The sequence below is a fragment of the Hippoglossus stenolepis genome, chromosome 5 (assembly GCF_022539355.2).
Source record: "Hippoglossus stenolepis isolate QCI-W04-F060 chromosome 5, HSTE1.2, whole genome shotgun sequence".
NCBI lineage: Eukaryota > Metazoa > Chordata > Actinopteri > Pleuronectiformes > Pleuronectidae > Hippoglossus > Hippoglossus stenolepis.
In genome coordinates, this window is record NC_061487.1 from 11,709,798 (window position 1) to 11,736,987 (window position 27,190).

Below are 27,190 nucleotides of genomic sequence, written 5' to 3' on the forward strand. Positions count from 1 at the left end.
GTAATGATGTATGGCAGGTGTCGGTGGGCACCCAGGAGATGCTCCAGATGGTCAGAGAGGTGGAGGGGCTGGAGGAGCCGTCAGCACGGTGGAGGAGAGCAGGGCCTGCCGGCAGGGAACTGAAAAGGCTGCAGCAGAGAGTTCGAAACACCCTGGACGACTGGCTGGATTATTATCGTGCAGCTGTCGGTACGTACCAGCTCATAGTTTGTGAACAAAGCTTTTCTGAAATATGTAAGATGTTCTTCACTTTTTCCCATTTTCAAACTGCCCCCAGTTATTTAAAGTAACAATGAGCCGATCTGAGTTTGTTCCTCAATGAAGCAAAAAATAGTTCCAGTATCGCCTCATCATGCAAACTCAACATTATTGAATAGTTCCGCCGGGATCCTGTTCACGGTCAGTCGTGTCACTGTGGCGTTTGTGTGCATTTCTGACTGACCTCTTCCTGTCCTCCAGGTATCAGGTGTCCTGACACGGAGCAGATGCCTGACGCCCTGCTGAGGACCCGGCCGAGGAGAGAGGTGCAGTCAGCGGCGCTGCCCTCTCTGAACCCACCCGAGCGGGCGGAGGCAAAATCGGTCTGGCCGGAGGAGAGCGGCGACAAGCCACAGGAGCCGCACAGACACCTGTCAGTCCGAGCAGAGAGACCTGCTGACTCATCTGTCAGGCTGCCAAGGTGCACGCCACACACAGTCCACTGATTCAACATGTCACAGGAGAATGAATAGCCTTGAGGAGAGCTGCAAAGTAAACAGCATGTGATGTCATCAGGGCTCGAGGACAATACATTTGTAAAAGTAAACCTGCATCACAAACTCAGGGTGTGGAGTTTGAAAGACAATAAGAAAATGTATTGGTTATGTTTAAAGAGGTTAATATTTCATCTGCATTTGTTTGTCTGATAGTGAGCAGGACTACGCACAAACTAGCAAACAGTTTAACACAAAACATGGTTGAAGGTTGTGGTTAAAGAACTTTTTGCTCACTTTGTGGATTTCTCAGAAAATAATTGATGGATCTTAATGAAATGTTGTTGAGTGTGTGCAAGTTGGTGTAGATCCAAATAAAGTCCAGATCCAGAATTTATTATGTGCTCTCTCGCTCTGAGTGCCATTCTAGTGTTGAAATTGGGATTCACAAATTGAATCACATTAAACCTTCAGTCAATTGATTAGTTAATGGTTTGAGGAAATAAATGAACAATTATTAAATTGAACTAATGGTGTTTAAGTGAGGAGAATCACTTAAACACCATTACTTTTTTCACATAGAACCAAATAAACTTGTGGTTGCCCTGGGTGTTAAGTCTGTCACCTCATCTATCCAGCTATATTACACCGAAGCCAGAGATTTATTTTGTTAGGGTGATGGAGACACACTGTTTACTGATCAGTTTCAGTGCTGGAGCTTGCTTTGCACAGATGTATGCTGCATTATGTTGGCAGTAATAAGGGCCTTTTTTTACCTGATTATTTTCAGGACACCTAAAAGGCGATCAAAGGACGAGCCCCGTGTGACTCAGATAGGACCCCTACAAATTCACGGCAACATCCAACTTGAGTAAGATCCACGTCTATCATTTACAAATGCTATCATTACAACTCATTCAAATATTACTGTGTAGAAAATGACATCTGCTGCAGTTTGGCTTCTTTACAATGACAACTACATCCTGCCAGGTCAGTCATTATTTCAAAGAGTCCAGAGCAGCAGCCCGCCGACGTACCCCGCTGTCCAGCCCCGCCGCCGCTCACCCCCTCCGTCCTCCTCTCAGTGTGCCCCGTGCTGCTGAGAGCTGCCCTGCTGGGGGAGGGGGTGCGGAGGCGGTGCTGCTGCAGTGTCACACTGATGCCTGCGGTGACGGACCTGGAGTACGACACCTTCGTGATGGGCCAGCCTCCGCACAATCAACAGATCCTGGTAGTGTGTGTGACTCTGCCTCACGAGCACGAGGACGCACTGGAGCAGCTCTACAGGAGGAGGAACAAGCACAGATCCATGCCATGCACTCAGGTGTGAATGCTGCCTTACAGACAGGGGGAAGACAAAATAATCTAAACACGTTACAATACAATACAGAGGAACACATTTTACATGAGATGTGCACATACAGGCAAGCCTCATTACAGTCTCTGATACACACTCTGTGCATCCTTCATTTGCTGCATTCATGTAGTTTAAACAGCTTTCCATTTAGTCAGCAGTGCACCTGTGCACATGTGTAGAATTTTTCTTGATACTGATTCAGGTTTTGCAAGGACAGCAAAGTATTGTCTGGCTACAAAGCAAAAGAAACACGTCATGAAAGACATCCTATAGTCAGCAGGCTATTATACCATTAACACAGCATGTTTTTTTCCTTCAGTGCCAGATGGATTCATTTCGCCTGGTGAGGTATGAGATGTCAACAGGGGGGACGCCCGGCTGGGGATGTGCCAACATGCTGCTGCAGCAGCGACACAACGCTGCCCCTGGGATGATCCTGGTCAGTAAACCTGCTGCAGGCCCGGCCTGAGGCTGCAGGCTCTGCTCGGTGCATGTCTCCATGGCTGCCACAGGGAGGCAGCAGCAGTGCTTGTATAAACACTGTATATATATATATATATATATATATGTATATACAGCTCTCGAAAAGATTAAGAGACCACTCCACATTTGTCTTGAATTTGCAATCTTGCCTTTACATGTATAGCTGCCATTTCATTGCCATGTCTCTTGAATTTGACATTTGGGTGAAATGTTGTGGGTGGTTTAAAGAATAGAGCGAAGATGTTAATTTTATTTTAAGGCATCAGTGCAGTGCCTGTTCTAAACCTGGTTCTCTCAGCTCGAGTTAATGCTCCAGAGCTACTTCAGAATTATTCCTTTTCATTAGCGAGTCCTCCTTAAACAGCTCTACAATACACTGTCACTTTGTTATGGTTTGTGTGCTGGACGTTGTGTGCATAGCTTTTTTACAAACATCCTGTCTACATCCTACCTGGTTATCAGCAATGGATATTTTATAGTCAATGTTTTTCATCAAACAAAACTGAATTTGCTTTAATACTATTCAGGTTTGTGGCTTTTTTTTTTTTTTACAAATTTGAATGATTTACTGAACGGCTGCTATTGTTTCACACATAACATGTCGGCTGTTTCCAGAGCTGTATTTACATGTGTATGTGTCTAAAGCAGAGGAGGACTTATAGTGAGGGTCTGCCTCGGCACTACAGTGGGCTCACGTGCAGTGAGAGAAGACAAAAAGAGAACAGTTTTGCAGTCATGACAACTGCTGAAATTATTATTTTCTTTAAGATGACATTTTTTCCGTAAATTGTCCATAAATCATAACATGAAACAGTGTTTGTATTGAAATCAAGGTTTTGACACAATAAGCATTTATTATGATTGACAGGACCGTGAGAACACACTCCGTAGGGTCCTTTATGAAACTTAAAATAACCCTGTGACTGATGCGACTTATGTTGCGGAAAAGATAACGTGCTGCTCCAGTCCACTTCTCTGTAACCTAAAAAAAGACATGCAGTCAGACGAAGGCTTCTTTTGAAATATGACAGTTAAAGTGTTTCATTGTGGTGATATCACCCCCCCCCCTTCCCGTCTTCACACACATGATGTCAAATCCTCCTTGTTGCTGTGGCAGATGTACATCAGACGGAAGCTGCTGTTTGTGGGCTACATGCACAGTGGTCGCGGCTGCTCAGTCGGGGACCTTCAGAAGCAGATCTGCAGAAGCAGGGGAGACTACAGATTAGGTCTGAGCCTCCCACCACACTACAAGTTCAGGTACTGCTGCGCCAAGCCCCCAGCAAATCAGATTGACTGTAACTCACTTCAACAGTTTGCATTGATCATCATGGAATTTGTAACCATGGATGAAATTAAACTGAAGTCATCTCCGCGAAGCACAAAATGTTTTATTAAAATATAAATTAGAGAGAAATACTCTGATATAATTATGATTATGATAATAGTTTTCTGTAATTTATTTACAGTGAAGCAGTGAATAACTCTGCAGCCACAGACCCACACAACTCACAAGATGCAGCAATGACAGGAAGAGATGACGTAACACTGCCTGCTTCAGTGGAAAAGAAGAAGGCCAATGAGAGGTTGTGACAGAAATACTGTTTTAAATTTAGATTCCTGCTGTTTTTCTGCACGGTAGCTTATTGTCGTCACCTTTTGACTCTCATTCTGGTTGTGTTGTTTATTACCTCGACAAAGAAGGTTTTCATCTGTGGTTTTTGGTGTGTTAGTTAGCGGGATTATGTAAAAACTACCAAACTGATTTCCATGTGATTTTGTGGAGGGATGGGGCATGACCCAAGGAAGGTCAAATTAAATGTTGGTGTAGATCTGGATCAGTGGGCAGATCCAGGGATCTTTTTTTACTTTCTTTAACATTGTGAGACCCTTCAACATTTTTGTTTCTTTCTTACAGGATAATTCATTGATCTAAAAAAAAAACCAGGCATGTTTAGGGCACTGATATTTATGTGTGTGTAATTTGGATCAGATCCAATGAAAAATACAGATCCAGTGAATTTAAATGTGGTTTCTTAAGGGGACTGTTGGCAGAGGTATGCACTCTACTGAATAAGATTCTGTTTTTAAGACATGTGGGTGAATTACCTGTGTGATGTCTTCTTCCTGAACAGAAAAACCATCGAAGTTCGTGAGGCATCGCAGCAACGACAGAGAAACTTTTGTGTCAAATCAAAACAGACATTTCCGCATGTTCCTTTGACGACGCATTGACAAGATTACCTCTGTATCTCCCTCGAAAAGTTATCAAGTGCACTGTTGGTTCATACTTAAGGTTAATGTTGGCAAACACCTAATATACGTAGTATGCAAGTTTGCACCTATATGGGACTCCAGATACAACATTTCTTTCCCTTTTGACAGTAAGGAGCATGTGCCGGTAACTCTTGCAGCCATCAGATGATCCAAGATGTTAAGATGAGATACAGATGTTTCACTGTGCTCTGAATATTCTAATTTTATATAAATATCCATGAAAGATACATGTGTTACTTGGATTTGTTATCATTTTAATAAACACTTAATTTTCAATCTTTTGTTGTAATGTTTCTCCCACATACATATGTGAAATTGTTCTCACAGCCTTGCCAATTGCTGTTATTCACCCAACTTCCTTCTTTACAGCCAGTAAGAGGATCAGATTTCAACATGAGGATGTTTACTTCCTCAACTATCAATTATGGCTTACACAGTATCAGCTTGACTCTTAGTCATATACCAGTGTTAGTAATTTTAGTGATGATGATGTATGTGGAAATAAATGTGTGTACCCCACTCAAGAAAGTTAATGATGAGCAGGTTTTAATTCAGATGTGGTGGACATGTTGATCTGATTGGGAGTATGTTGTAGTTTACACAATAATAACTTGAAATTCAAAAGTCTTGTGTTTTCTCTCACACGTGTTAGACTTATTTAACATTACACATACCTTGTATTTATTATGTTTATATATAAAGGAGTTTTTAAATTATTATATCCGGCAGTCTGTGGCCGCTGAGGACCTCTAGTGGTGGTTTGGTGAAAGTACAAACTCCCTGGTTCATACCGCAGGCAGCCGGAGGTGCTGCAGGGACTCTGAACTGTTGGCAGCGGGACCACAAGTGCGGCTCTCGGACAAACTCGAAGAAACAATGTCGGTAACTTAGTTTGAGTCGTCGGTTCGCGATGTGACGACCAGAGAAGGTTCGATTCCTCTGTTCTGACAGAAGAAGAAAGCGAAGAGAGAGAAGCGAGGATGAACTCAGGTGAGTGAGAGAGAGAGAGACAACTGTTGTTCTTTGATTCGTGTGTGTGTCTGAACCAGGAAATTTCGAAAGCACTGCTTTAATAACCATTTGATTTATTTCTCAAACATACAAACAAACAAATACAATAGATGTTTATATATTTATTTCTTATTTATACAAATAAACAATGCTACAGATATTTTATGTGGCTGAAGTTTATTGCGACTCCAGTCCCTGGTTAGACCTTTAAATGTAGACTGTGTGTGTTTGTGTGTGTTTTGTACAGGCAATGCTGCTTTTAAAAATGTATTATTATTTAGGGCATTTAACTTGTTTGTGCCAACAACCTGCAGATTAAATGACTTTAGAGCAGTCATTAACAAGATGGGGGAAGCAATTTATTAAATAGAATCCCAACTGAGTTGTAGTGAGGTAGAGGTCAACACCACAGCATTGTCAAACTTGTTTGTTTGTTTTTCCTACATAAATCATATTAATGGTGTCACTCTATGACCCCACCCCCCACACATACACACTCTCAGGGGAGACCACCCTCCACTTTGAGAACCATTGCTGAGTGTTTCTGTAAATCTGTGTTGTGTACTACTCCATAGTTTGCTGAGTAGGGAAATAAAAAACCATCAACATGCCTTCCCATCAGCATGTTACGGTTACAGTCTTCCACAGAAGATTTTGGGGCACTAGTTCAGACAGATGTACCAGTTTGCGTGACTGTTCCCCAGTCCCTGTGACCCCCTCACTCTTCATCTCCCATCTGCTGCTCCTCCTCCTCTGCCATGTTGACACGGGCCATTAGCTGGATTACTGTGCTGCTGTGTGCAGTGGCAGACAAAAGCCATGTGATATTTGAACCCCCACCCCCCGGAGAGGTGCTGTAGTACTTTACAGTTTTACACTAAGCTGTCAGGATCAATGCTGCAGAGAAAATTTGACGAGTTAAGGATTGAAGCCCCATTAGAGCAACATCTGTCAGATTGAAAATACATCTGACATGCCGTCTGGATTTTGAGAACATGATTCTTACATTGTGTCAGATTAGAGCCATGGTCATTTTCTGGGCGGCTTTTTGGGGCGGCTGTGGCAAGATGCTGAACCCTTGACGGCCCTTAATGACTGAGCCAGCAGTGATAGGTGAAAGTGCTGCACATAGATGCACTGTATGAATGAGTGTGTGAATGGGTGAATGGGAAAATGGTGCTGTACAGCACTTTCAGTGGTCATCAAGACTAGAAAAGCTGCCAAATAAATACAGACCAGTTACAATTTTCAACAATATTTTAGATTTAGCTTGACTGTGGTGCTGCTAAACTCAAAATCTCAAGTGTGTGTATGTTTTTTTTCTTCTCCTCAGGCATGCACAAACCACCTCTGGCCCCGAAACCAAAGCTGGTGCAGGCCCAGAGGCCGGGGGTCTCTCCCTCCACCACCAGAAGAGCCGGCCTTTCTCTCCCGTCTCCCGGCATGCCAAGGAGGGTCAAACCGGTACTGGCCCCCAAGCCCTGCCTCTCCAAACTCACATCCGCCACCGTGGGAACGAAACCCATCGCTTCGAAGAGCCTGCACCAAACATCTGTAACAGAAAACCCTTGCGCCGTTGGTCTGGTGAACTCTCAGAATGGAATACAGCAAGAGAACAAAAAACCAGATTGGGATTATATTATTCCTATTTGCTTGTGTAGCCAGGAAAACTGCCAATGCGTCAGGAGCACAGCGGCAAGCAGAGACAAAACGGAGAAAGAGTTGCAGAAGGGTAAAAGTGAAGAAAAACGAAAGATTCCCCAAACATCCAGAGGTGTGGTGGAAAGTGGTGAGAGAATGGACGCTAGTAAGAGCCACGTGATGAGTGATAAACCACCACAGTCTGCCTCTACCAATACCCACCTCACTCACCATAAACCTCTACAAGAGAGGCTCAATTTGGACAAAAATCCTCACACAGACATTACCTCCAGTCCTGTGGTGAACGTTAGGCCCTCTCTTCCTCACAGTACACGCAGCGATGAGTCAAATGGTAATGTAACACCTCAGGGTCCACCGGGGCGTGGGCCGAAGGAAGATGCTCTTGGCTCAGGGCAATTATCTTGCGTGACCCAACCCAAACCAGTCCCAGTGCCACGGAAACCCAGGGCAGCTGTTCTGGCTGCTCAGGAAAAGGTGGAGGAGCAGAGGGAAGAGACTATGAGCATGCAGGAAGGGAGGGAGATGAACGTCAGAGAGGTGAAGGTGTCATCGGAAGGGAAGGACAGCGCACCCCTGTCTGTCAGTGTACCTGTTAGTGAAAACAAGCAGCCGATTGTTCTGACTGTGAGAAAGGTCAGTGCTCCGCCCGCCCCTCCACCCAAGAAAAAGCCTTTTCTGTCTGCACCTGAGAGTGTGCCACCTGAGATGCTGCCAAAGGATGTGGACGAGGAGGACCTGGGCTGGGACAGCAGCGTTTATGAGATGGAGGTGTCGGTTGACATGGAGAACGAAGAGGTGGACAAGGAGATGGAAGGAAAGGAAGATCAGGAGAGAGTCTTCACGCATTGTCCAACTTCTAGCTTTTTGCTCAATCAGCCGGATATCAGCCAGCCTCCTGCCGTCACCGTGGCAGCCCAGAATGTTGCGCATAGAGCGCTTCCGAAGAAGCCGCAGAGACACAGCAGCCACAAGACGTTGATCCAGAGGAAGGAATCCTCTGAGGAGAAAGAAAGTGGGAAATTAGGAGATAATGAGAAAAGGCAGGAGGTGCTTCCCCGACAAGATTGTGTTTTGAGGGAGAGAGCGATGAGGGAGCTGCCTCTGCCCCCAGATGAGAAAGCAAGAAGAAGCCTCCTACCACCTGGAATCATGAAGCCCCCACGGTCCAGCCTGGGCAAACAGAGAGCCAAGTCGTTCTCCGGTGCCGACCTTGTTTGCTCCGACACACCGAGGAAGAACTCCTTCCGGAAACTGCTGGACTTGAAGCTTTCGGTGAAGATGCTGCCTAAGCGGAAAGCGAGAGGAGGCCAGAGCCTGGACTGCACTGCCAACGACAATGAGCAAAGTGTTGATAATCACCAAGATGCATGTCAGAACCTCTCAGAGCATCTAAGATTGGAACGTAAATCATCCTGTCCTCTGATCGGAGTGGAGCAAAGCGTGGATGGAGATGACGTCCCCCCTGGGATGGATCACTATGAGAACATCCGTCACTATGAGGAGATCCCAGACTACGAGAACGTCTACGTGGGGAAGGCAGGGTCGTCTCCTGGGGCCTCCTTCTTACAGCCTCCGGCCTGGCAAGGCGACATGTACAATGATGAAGGGATTTATGAGGAGCAGGAGCCGTATATGACCTTTGAGAAAAACACTGGAAACCAACAGTGTCACACACCGACAGACTATGAAAGGTAGATTGTGTTGGCTTTAATTTCTGTCTCTATATAACCTCACATATGAATTTCCTTTGAGGGAATAGAGGTGGCTGCTCTTGTTTTCTGAGTCCTGAGGCTTCTCGAAGCGGCAGCACTTATGTGTAAACGATTTCATGACAGAGTGTGACTGTGGATCATTTGTAAAAAAGGAAACACAGGTCACACTTTTAAGCAGGTCAGCTGAGTCGCACTATAATGCCAGGTATGAACAGGGCCATTGTCTTTTTTTTTTTGTTGTTACAGATTCCTGTCTGGGGAGTTTGACAAGTACGGCGGAGAGTTGCTTACAAAGCCTCTCAGGTGTTTGTGGGTTGGCCTAAGAATTCAGATGGCTCATCTAAACAATGCTTCTTTAAATATACACTTCATGCAACAGGTTGTGATCGAATGCAACACTGGAGAACCTTTGGTCTTAAAGTGCACGACAGCTCTGCAGCTTTTTAGTCTGAGGCTGAGAAGACACTTAAACTAAAAGTGTTTCAGTCTTTAAAGGGTTATCATCCGTTTCCACTCAAGGTGTTAAGATGTAGGTGATTATTTTGGTGTCACTCAAACACAATGGAGGAGAAAGATTTTTATCTGTGAGCTCAAAACATTATTGTTAAAAAGCGGAAACCAGGTTTCTGTGACTCTGCGCAATCACAATCACAATCTAGTTTTGATGATGATGTTTACACAAGTTGCTCCATTCATTTTCCAATTGACATGTTACAGAGAATAGTCTGATTATGACATTAGTTAGTAACTGCTACACATGCCAATGTCAAAAGGCTGCAAAAACTCCAATAGGATGTTACAATGTGAATAAGTAAGTAAGTAAATAAATGTTATTTATAAAGCACCTTTTAGAACCAAAGTTACAGATTGCTGTACAAAACAAACATTAAGATAAAAACAGGAAATAACTGAGTAAAGCACAAACAACAGATGAATAAAATCTACACAGAGGACAAGCAAAAACAATGGAACCATAAGGACTAGACCAAGTTAAAATATTTACGCAATAGCTGAGTTTTTAACAACCTCTTAAAACTGATGACGCCTCTGCATTTTTTATAACTCAGGGAAGACGGTTCCAGAGGGTGGGAGCCATGACAGGAAATGTGAGGTCACCATTAGGTTTTATACTGGATGCCTTAATTATTTTTTATTCCAAGTATGACCTTATTCTGGTTCGAGTAATCAGACAATGCTGTTTACATGACTGTGTCTTATTCAGACTTAAACTTAATCAGGTTAAAATCTGAACATTACTGTCCACGTTTCTGGAACAAGAAACTGGTTCTAAATTATCCTAAATGCTCAGATCCTGCAATCATAAAAAATCAAATATTCGGATGCAGTTGCTGGTGGGAAGAATTTTTTGGTGAACTGACCCTTAAAATATGTATCTACAGCAGCTAGTTTGAGGATTAAATAGCTCAGTTAAACTTTTATTAAATTTATATTCCTTGGGAGGGATGTTTGTAATGTTCCTCATCTTGTAAAGAATGTATGTTATGTTATGAATGACCGGTGAGCAGAAGTCAGTGGGGAAAATAGGATTACAGTTTGTGTAACTGTGCACTCTGCCTCCTGTGGCTTAGCGTGTCGCCCGCTTTAGTTCCACAATCACATGTCGAAAACACGTTGAGCAGCTCACAAACACAGACCAGTTACATTTAAATGCAACAGCTAATGTAGACACCTTATCATAAGAAAGAGCCGCTGACTGGCTTATTGGCTTTGCTGTTTTTTTTTTAGGTCTTTTTCATTTTCTGCAGTTCAGTGCAGGGAGGTGCTGTTGTTTTACACGTGGTTCTCCCTCAGGGGATTCTGGTATTTCAGATATGAGGTTTGTCTTTGGTGCAGTTTCCTCCTCGCTCTTCACATCATCATTTTTCCGCTGCAAGGTTAAACGAACCGTGTGTATGACGACTGTGACTAGTGGTTAGTGTCTGGTTTGGACTTTGCTTCAGGTGGACTTGGCAGTGTTTTTGCTCTGTGTGTGGAGGCATGCAGCCGGACCAGGCCTTATGTCATGTGACAGTGTTGATGATAATCATTGAATGTTTTTTCCGGCTGCATCATGCTGCCTTTCCTGTGTGCTTTTATTTTTATGACTCCCTCTTGATCAGAGCAGGAAATGTTTGAATACTGCTGTTCTGACAAAAATGCATGCTCCCACAGATGACATGTGCTGGCCTAGGTGCTTTTTATTTGGGCCTCATCTCTTTCGCCCACTTCTTTCAACAACAACATCCTTTCTTGTGGCCTTGTTTTATATTCTAATCATGTGCCATTAGAATGACTAAGGTTTGTGTCACGTTGGGCTGCATTCAGTGTTTTTGATAAAAGCCTGCAGCTGCTAGTGTGTGTCCACAACACCTGCACAGTTCATGCTTTGGCATCTGTCTCTTTTTCTTCTTTCAAACATTGTGCCCCTTTTAACAGAAGCTCTGCCAGTGAGGAGGTGGAACCCCTGGGCGACGGCCCGTCCGATGATGATTATATGGTAAACACCTTGTCGTCAGATGAGGAGGATGAGAACGACAGCAGCTCCATCTCAAGTAAAGGAGACGCTGAGCAGTCAGAGGAGAGTGCGGTGAGGAGATGCTGTTCATGATTTATGACTTGTCTCACAGGTCTGTTAAATTGCATTGTGTTTTACTGACAGGTGTTTTCTATTATTTTGTCCACCCACTGCCCATTTAAATGGCTGCAGACTTATTCAGGATGCACATATCTGTTGTAAGTAGTTATCTTCTAATGAATCACAATTAATATCTGTTTTTGCTTTTTTGAGACGCAGAGTGGACAGAAGAAGAGCAAGATTCACCACATCGCTACTGAAATCATGAGCTCTGAGAGTGTGTAAGAGTCTTCATTTTTTTCTTAAAGCTTAAGGTCACTTAAATTTTCCTCTCTTACTACGATGCAGCCATGCATTTTGGTTTTATTTGCCCAGGTTTTGAAATATCTGTCTCTGAGATTTGTGCCTTCACCCCCATTTAAAGTGAAAAGACACCTCAAATATACTGATAATTTGGCATTTAACTAGAATGGCTCTCAGTAGAGTGCATACCTGTGCCAAGGCCCAACAGTTCCCTTTGGAAACCACATTTAAATTCAACAGATTCAGGTTTTTATTTGGATCTGCACCAAATTGCAAAATGACACTGAAGAACTGAAAAGAGGTTTATTTATATGCAAGGTCACACACTCAGGCAGAAAAGGGGCCTGCCATGTTTTGTGCTCGAGAATCAGGTCACATGGACCCTTTTTAAACCAGAATGTCACTCAGTAGAGCACATGGCCCTGCCACGGCCAAATAGTCCCCTTATGAAACCACATGTCAATTCATCCAGACTTTTATTTGTATTTAGCACCTATATTGCAAACACTCATAAATATCAGTCCCCTAAACATCAGTCACATGATTGTTTATATCAAGATCCATGAATTATTCAAGTTATAATATTATAATAATCCAAAAATGTCATTAACAGTTTAAGACGATTTTTCTTTTATGAAATTAAAACTCACAGGAAGGTCTTTACATTATGTGACATACATTTAAAAAAAATATTAAGCTGCAAGCTCCGAATTGAATTTCATTCAACTACATTGTATTGGGTGGAGACAGAAATCTGAAAACATTGGCAAATAAAACTACAATTGTCAGTATGACTATACAAAAGAGGTAATTGAGAAAATATTTTTTTCTTTGTACTAACCCTCTTTATTGCTCTACTTATCCATCATAACTAATTAATCTTTTCCCATTTGTTGTTGTTCTAGGTTTGTCGATGTCCTGAAGCTTCTTCATGTCGTAAGAACTCTCCCCACACACATCACCCCTCACATGAAAACATGGCCCCATGTTTGATGTGATCAGAGCAGATAGGCTGGTGTTTTTCTGTATATATTGTACTTAGTGCTTGTCTACTGAGAGAGCCCACATTCTCCATATGTGTTTGATTTGCAAACCACTGGGTCACACCCCATGCAGCAGAAAAGAGACCCAACTCCCCTCAGTCTCATCCCCACAGATCACATTCCTCATGGTTTTCCCCTGAATTTCAGCAGTAGCGTGATCTCACGGTAACATTACACTCATCTGGACTTAAAGAGTTGCATCATCTCCTTGTGGTTTATGGGGACATTTGATATTTAGTGGCTCAAAGGCACAAACATGATATGATGATGTGGTTTCTTTGCTAACTTCCCTCAAAATGTTCGGGAAACATGATCAAATATAATATGGAGTAACTAGTACAACAGTAAGTAGTATTAGTTTCTGCTGACAGACCAGTATTAGTCTTATTCTCTCTCAGTGAGTATGTAAACTTGATGGCTCTTTCAGACAATTACAAAACAAAAGCTAAAGCAGTGTATAAAATTGGGACTTAAAGCAACACTATGCAAAAAATGTACGTTAAAATGGCAGCTTCAGAATTAGTTTGATGGTTCACTGACTTGGAATAAGGAAAGTGGTGCTGCAATATTCAGCATTCAACTTTAATACATCGATAATTCTAAAAACATTTTGTTTTATTTGTCACAGCGGCTGCTCCTCTGGTTCAGGAAGCCGGGGATCATGGGTAATATTCAGCGGGACTACACAGTCAGAGCTCCACTTTACAGATAAATTGGCAACATTAAAAAACACATAATCGCTCGGACACGGAGCACAACAGAATTAACTACAACATGTGGCTGAAGAGGGCGCTGTTACATAGTCACATAGTGTTGCTTTAATAAGTAGTTTAACACAATTCCCAACATGTCCACAGTGGTGGGTCATTTGGCGCTTTGAGCTAAATGTTAACATCACACATGCTAACATGCTCATGATAACTATGCTAACTGGGCTACGGTAGACAGGCATAATGACCATGTTTAGGTTTTTGTGCTAGCTTGTGCAAATAAGAAATACCGTAAAGACAACATAGGCTCCAGCTGCGGCTTAAAGGGTTTACATTAGGTTTAAGTAAATGTGCGGCCATTTTATAGAGATATGAACATTTTGTCCTGATGATGGCACCTGATACCAAAGTTATAATAGTTCATCCTGTGGAGAACAAGAATGTACTGAATGTATTATATTTCACAGCAATTATCCATCTCGTGGTTGGCAAGACATTTCAATCAAAACCACAAAATACCAACATCATGAATATTAAACAAAGGCAACAAAGAACAGTTGTATTATGTAAGCATCAACAGGGCTGTGATCACACATATCTTACACACAGACAACTGATGAATACCGCTAACAGTCATTTAACTCATGTATCTGTTTTTGCGATGGTGCTTTAACTCAAAGTTAAAGGCTCACATTTGATAAGATGAACCGTCATATGAGCAGATGTTTGAAGAGACGACGGCCATGATAAAAGAAACGTAGTAGGGCTGAGTCACAGGCGATGGTCAGACAGGAAGTTATTGAGTCTCTGTGGACCAAAGGTGAATGGCGCCGGTAATGAGGATCAGTCACAGCAAGAATGTGGAGGAGACTTAGTCTTTGTTCATTCATGGTAACCAGGCAGCCAGCGTTCCACAAACTGATGGCCATGTTAGTGCTATGCTCTTTGTACGGATGCGTATTGTCTCTAAAATGCTAAACAATAGAAAAAGAGTTACAGCTGTGACTTGTAGCTCTATAAAAATGTGAAGTTAGTCTTACAAATCAGCTTAAGTCAATCAGTGACAGTGGCCACTTCACTGTGGGCAGTAACAAAATATAACTCACAAATATCCAACAACTCCTTCTCTCGTGAATCATCCATGTTTTTTGACTAATATCCACATGACCCACCTCCGTCACTGTCAGCTGTTGTAGAAGGAAGAGATCGCAAATGTTAACCACAGGAGCTCTCTGCTGGGTGCCCAGTCTGTAAGCACTTTTATTTGCCATGTGTCCACATAAACCACCAAAAATCCTCCACATCATCAGAAAAAGGAGCAGAAACGGTGCCCTCAGGCTCCTCTGTGCTCTCTCTTTAGTCCTGATTCACTAGAAACTGAAAATGTGAAGATAATCAGTATTTATTTTTCTTGAACTTTTCTACTTAATGTTCCTGGACTTTATCTAATAAGATTTGGTTTTGGACTTTGTAGAGAAGACAACTTTTAAATCAGTGTTACTTAGTCTATTTCTTAGACTGCGGTACATTTTCAAGAAAATATAAAGAAGAAGTTCAACAAGAAACAACTTAAGAAAATTGTGCATTTTCTGAATTTCCCCACTGCCTTTTAGTTGACTTCCTGTATTTGTCCCTTCTGACACTTTTTTTCTTTTCTGCCTCTCTTACATAAATAGGACTTCCGAGATGTGGTGTCCAAATCATCTCGTCAGAATGGGAAGCCCGTGATTGAGGAGCGACTTCTCAACCAGATCCTGTATTACCTCCCACAACTCTACGAACTCAACCAAGACCTGCTGAGAGAGCTGAAGCAGAGATTGGCCAAATGGTACAGTAACAGAATCACAAAAAAAAGATACTGTTACACCATATGGCCAAAAATATGTGAACAGCTCTGTCGCCATACATTTGTTATGTTTCAAGATTTGTCACATCCGTCCATCTATTTGTTTTTTATACCACTTATCCTGCAAGGGTTGCACGGGGGCTATAGACAATCCCAGCTGGCATTGTGTGTGAGGCGGGGTACACCCTGGACAGGTCGCCAGTGTACCGCAGGGCCGACATGAGCCGTTTTCAGACATGAACCACGCAGACTGGAAGAGAACATGCAAACCCCACACAGAAAGACCCCATAGCATTTAAAGAACATTCAAAAACTCGCTAATTGACTTCATGAGGAGTGTGTGGATGTGATTTAATTAGCCTTGATTGACAGTGAACAAACAACATACCAACTGTGTCATCAGGCTCTAATGATATGCTGCCATTACTTTAATTACCACTTTCAAACTTGAAAACAGCATTCGTGTCATCTTGCAAATCAAAGTTACGACTGGGAAAGTCAGTTTTTTCTGAAAACTCTGACGTAATATCTGACTTAGCCCTTACAAATATGGAGGTGCCTTTAAACAAAACGATATGGATGCTTCTCATCAGCCAAAGAGCGTTGTTTGGTGTAATTAAACACACATTCAACTCTCACACAAGCATCTCTTTAATCAGGCAATAGTCTTGAGCTGTCAAATAATACATCGTTTTCTTTGGAATTGTTACACATGCATACAGAGGTGTCACATGGGTCTGGTTAATCTCACACCATTTCATTCTGTGCACAGGGATGAGAGTGCACAGCTAGCGGATATTTTCCTGAAGAAAGGGCCCTATCTGAAGATGTACTCCACTTACATCCGCGAGTTTGACAAGAATGTGGCTTTGCTGGAAGAGCATACCAAGAGGAACCCAGCATTTGGAGCTGTAGTACGGGAGTTTGAGGTAACGAGGCCTGTTAGACCTGTTCTCTCTGTCTGGGGGAGGTGCGTGTTTTGGGTCGATATGACGTCATTGTTTCTGTATGTGTGTGTGTTGCTGAAAATGATTAATGAAGTGTGTCATTATCTGTACAAGGCCACTCCACGCTGTGCCGGCTTGGCCCTGAAGCATTACCTACTGAAGCCTATTCAGAGGATTCCTCAGTATCAGATGCTGCTCACAGGTAACGTCTTATGAAGTCAGGGGCGGTGCTAGGAAGTGTCCACATCATGGGCCATAGAGGGGCCACAATTTACACAGAGAGGCCAATTATATGTCCAACATCCCTGCACTATTTCTGGTTCAGTAAGGTGCACATTTAGGTCATTCCTTGTTTACTGTAGCTTTGATTCAAAGCCACACATCACTGAATATATTTAGAAAATTGTTCCTTGTTCAAGAACATTGTGTACTTCAAAAAAAAAGTTATACAAATTCTGAATGAACTTTTGTATTGTAAGTATTGTAACCTTATGAAAAAAGACTACTGACAGGACAGGGGCACTGCAGGGGCCAATCAGATTTCAGCTGGGGCCAGTGCACCCCTGCTCCTCCCCCTACATTCGCCCCTGAATGAAATGTCAGTTTCACAGCATTAAATGAATCTGTTAATTTCTTGACGCATCATTTTTAAGTCAAACTCAAACTTGATCTAAATCAAGATCATTCCTTAAAATTCTATTTCCTAAACAGGTACGACCAGCCTGTGAAGTCTTATTGTAGGCGTCATGCTGCCCCCTGGTGTACATAAAAACAAACACAGTGTACGGTTCTGTCTTGCGTCCTCTGTTGACATATAATAAGATTTTTGAAGTACGGTTCAAATCTTAGTGACATAACACAAGCTTTAACATGAGGGGGCTTAGAGTGTCATGAGTCTAATGCACCGGGGTCGATCGCTCGGTGCCAGAATGTGAAGAATGTAACTCACGTCACTCTTGTATAATTGCATTACATGATTTACTACACAACACTGAGCACTTCATGACACTGAGTCGAATTTCGTTTCAGATTATCTGAAGAACCTCTCTGAGAACTCGGGTGATTACAAGGACACACAAGGTAAATCAAACACCTTATTGCACATGTGCACTTTTCCCGTTATGACTTCAGTGGATTTGAGACTTGATCTGTCTTGTATGTGATTTCCTTTCTACTCAGCTGCCCTTGCTCTTGTGAAGGAGGTGGCCAATCATGCCAACGACATCATGAAACAAGGGGTGAGAGCTGATTCAAATATGAAAATCAACATGTTCTCTTAAAGTTGCAGTGTGTAGAATTTAGTGACATAAAGTGGTGAAGTGTCATGTTGCAGCTGCATCCCCCTCACCTCCTCCTCTCTTTCCAAACATGAAAGAGAACCTGTGGTAATCTTGATGTAGTGTGGTAACCTTGGACTCCCCCTGATGTAAATATAAAGTATTTCAATATAAAGGGCCCATTCTAGGCTAAATAAAGCAACAATTTCTATAATTTAGATGAAACACACTAGTGAAAACATCACTAGGATTATTTTATATTCAATTTCTGTCAATAGATCCCTTTCACCTAAATCTTACACACTGGACCTTCAACATGATGAAATGCTCCATACATGTTTCTGATCGCTAATTTAAAAAAAAAATCTCAGGATAATTTCCAGAAGCTGATCCAGGTGCAGTGCAGTCTGAACGGCCATCATGAGATAGTCCAGCCTGGGCGGGTAAGACCTGATCGATGTCGCTGAGTTGTTATTGTGTGCTTATCATTTAAATATAAGCTATTAAAAAGTGCATCTAAAGCTGTTTTCAGAATTGAACTCTGGAAAATGTGCAGACAGTTGGGTCCAGACATTATCCAGACTGTTTTTTTGCCTGAGATTGTCCGGGTCAGACACGTTCACACAAACAGGAAAAATTTTGTAAACATTTTTTTTTAGGTTTTGTCTGTTGTGTGTTAGAAATTTCATCAACATGCCCACTCGCTCACAGTGAATTCTGCAGACTTTATCTTGGTGTATTCTACATTCACTGCAGTTTTTACCAGCGGGCTGGCAGGGAAAGGTGCATGTCTGAAAGCAACTTAAATTACATTTTGTTATTTTTATTTTTTTTCTGATCAAACAATACTAATAAAGTCTAATTTAAGGTCTGTTGTGGAGCTTTCAATTGTATCACACATATCTTCTTCAACAAATGCACATTGCTCTGTTGTCTTGGATTAGTAGATGTTTTAATTTCCATTTTTCTGACACTTGAAGAACTTATTGTCCATGTTGAATTATTAGTTTATAATAGTTATTGTAATAAATTCAGAGTTCACTCTTGACCTTGTAAATAACAGCAGACATCAACCAAATGCTTTATTGCCTTTAGGACTTACAAAATAATTTACTTTAAGAATGAAATTTAAACAGAAACAGAAAAATATCTAATATATATATGTCTTGTTTCATAAAACATGACTTGATTTGCTCTTCTGATATGTTTGTGTTGTAGATCTTCCTGAAGGAGGGCGTCCTGATGAAACTGGCCAGGAAGGTCATGCAGCCCAGAAAGTTCTTCCTGGTACAGTTCACATCTGTCTCTTACTTCTCTTTGCTTCACGCTTCCAGAACATGATCATGGCAACACTGTAATGAATGTGTCGTCGGCCCAGTCCACACTCTTCCATCTTCCCTTTCTTTGCAAATTCTTCTGCAAAGAATCATTATGATCAGATGTCCAAGAGATACTCATTCTAAAAACATTTTTAGTTAAGCACTCCTTTTCAAGCAGTTATTTAGTTCATTCATCCATGTCTCGCAATGTTTTTTATGCTGCTGTAAAAATCGTAAGAAAATGATAGATCAGAGGTTCTTGACTGTCTTGGGGTCAAATCTATACTATATACAGTGGGCGATTTGTTGAGGGTGAGGGGGGCCATCCACTCCAAACCAAAGTGACCCAAATTCATTCCCCTCGATAACCTGCCAATTCTGCCATCCCTTCTCAGGGTCTGACCACCCGTCTGGTAAAATGTAACAAATTACCTATCTACATTATATGTACTGTAGGGGAGTTTATTTCTTCCCTAGCACAGAGCCTAACCCCTGGTTATCTCAACCAAACCAAAACTTTGGAACTGTCTTATCATAATCTTTTCTCATATGTGATTTCTCCTTTAGTTTAACGACATGTTGCTGTACACCACCCCTGTTCAGTCGGGTCAGTACAAGCTGAACAACCTTCTGTGTCTGGCTGGGATGAGGGTGAGAACTCTTGTCATATCAGTATTATCACAAGATACAAGATATATACTGCCACCGCTGCTCACAGTGAAATCCCTTACAGGTTAGCAAACCAAGCCAGGAGGCCTATCAGAACGAGCTGAACATTGAGAGTGTGGAGCGCTCCTTCATTCTGTCTGCAAGGTAATGATCCGAATCAAGAGATACTGTATCTTCCAATAGTGCATGTGTTTCTCATTGCTGAGCATAGGTGTGTTGATGCTGTGCAGGGTGTGCAGTAATTCTTTGTTTTCTCTTCCTGTAGTTCAGCCAGAGAGAGAGACGAATGGCTCGGGGCCATTTCCACAGCGATCTGTGACTACACCAGAAAGAAAATCAGTTTTATAACTGGCAAACCTCTAGAGGAGGTAAGACAACCACAGAAAATACACCCTATATGTTTCCTGTAAACATACACACTACCGTTCAAAAGTTTGGGGTCACTTAGAAATTTTCTTATTTTTCAAAGAAAAGCACTGTTTTTTTCAATGAAGATAACATTAAATTAATCAGAAATACACTCTATACATTGTTAATGTGGTAAATGACTATTCTAGGTGGAAACGTCTGGTTTTTAATGAAATATCTACATAGGTGTATAGAGGCCCATTTCCAGCAACTATCACTCCAGTGTTCTAATGGTACATTGTGTTTGCTAATCGCCTTAGAAGACTAATGGATGATTAGAAAACCCTTGAAAACCCTTGTGCAATTATGTTAGCACAGCTGAAAACTGTTTTGCTGGTGAGAGAAGCTATAAAACTAGCCTTCCTTTGAGCTAGTTGAGTATCTGGAGCATCACATTTGTGGGTTCGATTATACTCTCAAAATGGCCAGAAAAAGAGAACTTTCATGTGAAACTCGCCAGTCTATTCTTGTTCTTAGAAATGAAGGCTATTCCATGCGAGAAATTGCGAAGAAACTGAAAATTTCCTACAACGGTGTGTACTACTCCCTTCAGAGAACAGCACAAACGGGCTCTAACCAGAGTAGAAAGAGGTGGGAGGCCCTGTGCACAACTCAGCAAGAAGACAAGTATATTAGAGTCTCTAGTTTAAGAAATAGACGCCTCACAGGTCCTCAACTGGCAGCTTCTTTAAATGGTACCCGCAAAACACCAGTGTCAACGTCTACAGTGAAGAGGCGACTCCGGGATGCTGGCCTTCTAGGCAGAGTGGCAAAGAAAAAGCCATATCTGAGACTGGCCAATAAAAAGAAAAGATTGATATGGGCAAAAGAACACAGACATTGGACAGAGGAAGATTGGAAAAAAGTGTTATGGACAGACGAATCAAAGTTTGAGGTGTTTGGATCACACAGAAGAACATTTGTGAGACGCAGAACAGGTGAAAAGATGCTGGAAGAGTGCCTGACGCCATCTGTCAAGCATGGTGGAGGTAATGTGATGGTCTGGGGCTGCTTTGGTGCTGGTAAAGTGGGAGATTTGTACAAGGTAAAAGGGATTTTAAATAAGGAAGGCTATCACTCCATTTTGCAACGCCATGCCTGTGGACAGCGCTTGATTGGAGCCAATTTCCTCCTACAACAGGACAATGACCCAAAGCACACCTCCAAATTATGCAAGAACTATTTAGGGAAGAAGCAGGCAGCTGGTATGCTGTCTGTAATGGAGTGGCCAGCGCAGTCACCAGATCTCAACCCCATTGAGCTGTTGTGGGAGCAGCTTGACTGTATGGTATGCAAGAAGTGCCCATCAAGCCAATCCAACTTGTGGGAGGTGCTTCAGGAAGTGTGGGGTGAAATTTCTACAGATTACCTCAACAAATTAACAGCTAGAATGCCAAAGGTCTGCAATGCTGTAATTGCTGCAAATGGAGCATTCTTTGACGAAAGCAAAGTTTGAAGAACAAAATTAATATTTCAAATAAAAATCATTATTTCTAACCTTGTCAATGTCTTGACTATATTTTCTATTCATTTTGCAACTCATTTGATAAATAAAAGTGTGAGTTTTCATGGAAAACACAAAATTGTCTGGGTGACCCCAAACTTTTGAACAGTAGTGTAGATGATAAGGTGATAAAATCCAAAAACGTGGTGTATATGAGCAGTAAGTGAGTACGTTGTTTCTTTTACCTATTCACAGGTAGAACTGACGGACGGTGGTGATGGTGCTCCTTTGGGATCCAAAGCCCCGATATGGATCCCTGACCCACGGACCACCATGTGTATGATCTGCACCTGTGAGTTCTCCCTGACATGGCGGAGACACCACTGCCGAGCATGTGGAAAGGTGAGTTGACAAAAAGTTGCCTGTAAATCTCACGAAATAACACTAAACTAAACCTGGAAATCTCACAGTGGGACTCCACAGGTCTCGATCACGCATACGCAAATGTGTCAGTGGCGAACCTTCACCACCCGTTCACCATCCAATCTGTGCGAGTGAGGATGAATAAAACATTCGCCTCCTGTGGCGAGGCAAATTGTGCAAATTTCTCAAAATGTTAATTATTACCTCCACCAAGGAGGTTATGTATTCACCCCTTTCAGTTTGTTTGTTTGTGTGTTTGTATGTTTCTTAGTTAGCAAGATTACACACAAATTATAGGACAGATTAGCATGAAACTAGGTGGAAGGATGTGGAATGGGTGAGGGAGGAAGTGATTTAATTTTGGTGTGGATCCCGAGCAGGGGACGGATCCAGGAATCTTTCTTTAATATTGTAAAATAGGGCATTTCTCAGAGAACAATTCATGATGAAAATAATCAGACATGTTTAGGAGACTGATATTTATGTGCGAGTTGGTGCAGATCCAAATAATAACATGGATCTAGTGAATTCAAATGTAGTTTCATAAGGGAATCGTTGATCACAAAACCCACTTTAATTGCTGTTGTAAAACAAGAGAAAAGTTTGTATGTTATACTTTATCATCCAATCAGGTGGTGTGCCAGTCCTGTTCCTCCAACAAACACTGCCTTGAATACCTAAAGAACCAGTTAGCACGGGTGTGTGACCAGTGCTTCATTGTTCTTCAGCAGCAGAAAAGTAAGAGGAGCTGTTTTCAAGCTTTATTCACAATGACACTGTCATCCATATGTTTTCATGTTGTCTCAGGCTGAAACTTCACTGTGAATGTGTTTTATTGTCTGCTCATCAGGTGAAGGCTCCATTTCAGCAGCTTTGTCCCCTGGAGGCAGAAACACCTTTGCTTTTTCCAGAAAGCAGAAGAAGAAACCGGCTGCACTCAAAGAGGTGGCTGACATAGTTGTATACAAATGACCTGCAGTCTCATCTGATGGATCTTTATGCCTCAGTGCTGGTGACAACTAGTGGCTGAAGGAATAATGTTTTTGAGTTGTCCGTCCGTCTGTCCGTCCCGTTCTTTTGAACGCAAAAAGAATGGGGACGCTTGAGAGAATCCTTTTAAATTTGGCACAAATGTTCACTTACACTCACAGATATGATTCGATTTCAGTGGTCAAAGGTCACATTGAAATCATGAGTCTGGAAAAAGAAATGTTTGTAGACTTAAACTACATTGGGTGGTAATTCTAGTTTCTTCTTGTTTCAGGTGTCAGCAAACACAGACAACTCCTCCATGAGCGGCTATCTCCAGAGGTCAAAGGGCAATAAGAAGCAGGGGAAGAGGCTGTGGTTTGTCATTAAAGACAAAGTCTTGTACACGTACGCTGCAAGTGAGGTAAAGTCTCCCACTCATCTCAGTGACAATCTGTAGCATGTTATAGTTGGACTAGTACAGTGGTCACCAACCCGTCGATTGCGATCAACTGGTCGATGTCGACAGTCTTCACTGTTGATCCCCGTAATGCTCTGGACTCACTGGCTGCGGTTGCTCCGCAGAACAGCTGTGTGTGGCGTCTGTCTGTTGTTCATATTGGCAGTGTGTCCACTCCTGGCATTGGAGCTGCTTGTTTATCTACTGCATTTCCTTGAATACACGTCAGATTATGTACTAAACTAAATGTCAGGACTCTTAAGGTATGAAGACGGGCATCTTCCGGTCTGTCGATAACAATCAAAGCCCCTTTAAAACAAATGAATGGATTCAGAAAGTGAAAAGCTAGAGTGCTTTCACTTTGAAACGGGTTCGGGAAGTGTTGGAAATACATACATTTGTGACATAGACAGATAAACCTTGTGGTTCACAGCAGAATAAACATAGAAAATTATCTTTCACCTGAGTTTTAATGTTTATCGGTTGAATTTATGTCACAAACATAAATGGTTGCAATACTTGCTGTATGTGTTTCAGAAAAAATCTGAATTTTTTTATTTTTTATTTTTAAATATTTGCAGGAGCGGAAGATGCACGGCTTCATACTGTAAACTACTGTGCATTGAACACATGCTGTAAATATGAATAGATATTAATATGAATATTGTGCATTGAACAGATAAACTTGCATAACTGCCTTTCTTTGTGTATATTTATGCTCCTACATTGAGCCTTCAACGGAAATTGCAGGCATTATAAATATGACCCTCCTAAGTGGGATTTTTGGAAGATACTGTATAAGGGTGGTTGATCTCTGCCTATGTTTGGAATTACAAAGTGACCTTGGGCTTGAAAAGGTTGGTGACCACTGGACTAGGAGTTGATTTCATTTCCCTCTAACGTGTGTGTCATTGTGTCTTCATGCAGGATGTCGCAGCCTTAGAGAGTCAGCCCCTGTTAGGATTCATGCTGAAAGTAGATTCATCTCAGAAGTTACAGTTTAAGCTCTACCACAAAAACACGCTGCACCACATTTTTAAAGCTGATGACACACAAACAGCTCAAAGGTACAGTATCAAGAGAGATGCTACTAGATTGCACTACTCATATCTTTTCTACTTCATGCCTTTTGGCTGCGTACTATGTTGTGTACCTACACAACATGTAGTATGTTACGTTTATGTTGAGTGTGCTACTTGTATGTTACTTGTATGTTGAGTGTGCTACTTGTATGTTGAGTGTGCTACTTGTATGTTGAGTTTGTTACTTGTATGTTGAGTGTGTTACTTGTATGTTATGCATGTTACTTGTATGTTGAGTGTGTTACTTGTATGTTGTGTGTGTTACTTGTATGTTGAGTGTGTGTTACTTGCATGTTGAGCATGTTCCTTGTATGTTAAGTGCAGTACTTGTATGTTGAGTGTTTCTACGTCTGCTCATGTTTACACTGGGGATTAGAGAGAACCGTCATTTCAGTCCTGTACATATAGCAGAATTGAAAATCAAGTTCACTTTGATAATTGTACAATAATTATATTTCTATTTTCTTTTTATAGATGGATCGACTCATTCAAAGAATCCACTGTACTTTAACACCTTCAGTTCATCAACAAACTTTTTACCTCAGTTCTACAAAAAGCTGCTGGAGGCACAATATTAGTTGCATTAAAATGAAGTAAACACATTATTTAAAACCTTTTTCAGTTAAGATTTACTGTAGTTGCCATTTCCATTGTTTTTAGAGCACTCTTGTGGTGGTGAAATGTACGCACATACATTTTTTTATGTTATTGTAAATGTTTTCCACCAGATATTATTTTAGCTGTGTTTAAATGTTACATTTTGATTTAGTCACATTTTAATTTAATTGTCTAGTTGCCTGTTTGGATCTACATAGCACTGATTTGTCAGTTAAAGCCCATTGTCTGTAGATTTTTTATAAATAGTGTAAATTAATTTGTATCCACATTTGCCTATTAATAGTCAGAGATCAGAGGTCAAAACAAATCTTGCAAATGTTTTCTGCTATTAAGGGACAAGTACTTAATTTCACACTTATAAATGTAGATGTACAGCACTCAAGACACAACTCTTAATACTTGTATAAGAAAGTTTCATTTTCACAAGTCTCACTAGTTTATCTGGGAATAAATATTCACTGTTTGGACATTCATTAACTGTACTTTGACATAAATATACTGCAAAGTGTTCTGCACTAAAGTCACTTAAATGGTTGTACATAGATTATATCCCTGAACATTTATAATCTGTAAATATAGATAATTGTAAATGAAATGTTATTAAAGTTCCATGAATTTTGTTTTTACTGTGTTTTTGTTATTTTCAGTAGAACTAACAGAAACAATGCCTCCACATTAAAACAGCGGAAAAGTCGTGTTTTAAATTGTATTAGTACTTGTTTGGCTGTAGCCGAATTGCTTTTTGTTTTGATTATATTTTTACTTTACTAATGATGTACTGAAATACTTTGACGTTACAACCATGTCAGTGTGAACCCTTGTTACTGTTGCAGAAAGACGATCATTTTTTAAGTTTGTGGAGTCTTGAAAAGCAACTGAAGAGCATCAGGTTGATTGGGCATTCTTAACTGAACATTAACATAAACATTAATGTACCCAAAAGATGCCACATTGTGTTTTTGTGCTAAAGGCTTAAAGCATTGGTAAATAATTTCATGAATAAAGAATAAAGCCCATAAACTATTTTTTAAATGTCTTATCAGAAAGAGGAACTATACAGCATCCAGTGATATTGCCCTCTCCTCTCTTTTTTGTAATTACATTTTTTATACATCAGGATATTGCAACATACCACAGAGCAGACACAGTGCAGGTATAGCAGATGACAACCCCCCATTAACATGAAGGTAAGATAAAATAAACTGAACACTTGGGATGTATAGCCAATAATTAACTATACAAATTTAATTTTAGGCTCAGCTTGACATGAAGCCAGAAGTGTTCCCATGTCTAAGCTACATTTCCCCTATTATTAATTTTACCCAGCATGAGTTCAAGTGATGGGACCTATTGGATGTTTCCAGTTTTTATTACAAGTGTTACAGGCCCTCCTTGTTACACCAAGTAAGTTTAAATCACTTCTTGGTAAAAAACACTCTTCTACATGAGCACAACATTGACGCAGCATTAGGTTTTTGGTTAGATTAAACTGCTTATAAGGCATCAGGTGGACTTCACGCACCAGCATGACTTGATTATTAATACAAGATAAGACATATCCCACACCGAGGAAATTCACTTGCTACAGCAGCAGACAAGTCAGAATAAGGTAGACAAGAGAATTAAAAGCAATAGAATAAAAATTTTATAAAAAAACACAGAATATCTACATAATATACACCATACTGTTTGTATAGAGATGAACTACAGTAAAGTGCAGCGGCACAGGATGATTGCTCGAGCATGCAAAGGGGGGGGGCATGTAAAATAGTATAAAGAGATATAAAAATTCATATATATGCAGATAAGACAATACGAGTATAAAAATGCTATTGAATTGATATATAGTATTAATTACCATACCATAGTAACCAAACTATAGTAAACTAAATATATAGGTATA

The 27,190-nt window shown here is 41.2% G+C and overlaps 1 protein-coding gene and 1 long non-coding RNA gene across 2 annotated transcripts; both read left to right on the forward strand.

The window, feature by feature from the left end:
- The first annotated feature begins 3,413 nt into the window (after positions 1-3,413).
- LOC118109425 lies at positions 3,414-5,085 on the forward strand. The gene is made up of 3 exons (XR_007032732.1): positions 3,414-3,792; positions 4,002-4,118; positions 4,668-5,085. It is a non-coding gene; the product is annotated as an uncharacterized LOC118109425 (long non-coding RNA).
- A 506-nt stretch (positions 5,086-5,591) lies between these two features.
- LOC118110118 (FYVE, RhoGEF and PH domain-containing protein 6) lies at positions 5,592-26,303 on the forward strand. Its single transcript, XM_035157733.2, has 21 exons — positions 5,592-5,799; positions 7,154-9,173; positions 11,631-11,781; positions 11,989-12,050; positions 12,978-13,008; positions 15,502-15,653; positions 16,444-16,600; positions 16,733-16,820; positions 17,648-17,698; positions 17,798-17,856; positions 18,267-18,338; positions 19,114-19,182; positions 19,782-19,865; positions 19,948-20,027; positions 20,149-20,251; positions 21,991-22,137; positions 22,791-22,896; positions 23,009-23,103; positions 23,423-23,551; positions 24,515-24,654; positions 25,144-26,303. The coding sequence occupies exons 1-21, from the start codon at positions 5,790-5,792 to the stop codon at positions 25,178-25,180; spliced, it is 3,843 nt and encodes a 1,280-aa protein (XP_035013624.1). The 5' UTR covers positions 5,592-5,789; the 3' UTR covers positions 25,181-26,303.
- The last annotated feature ends 887 nt before the right edge of the window (positions 26,304-27,190 follow it).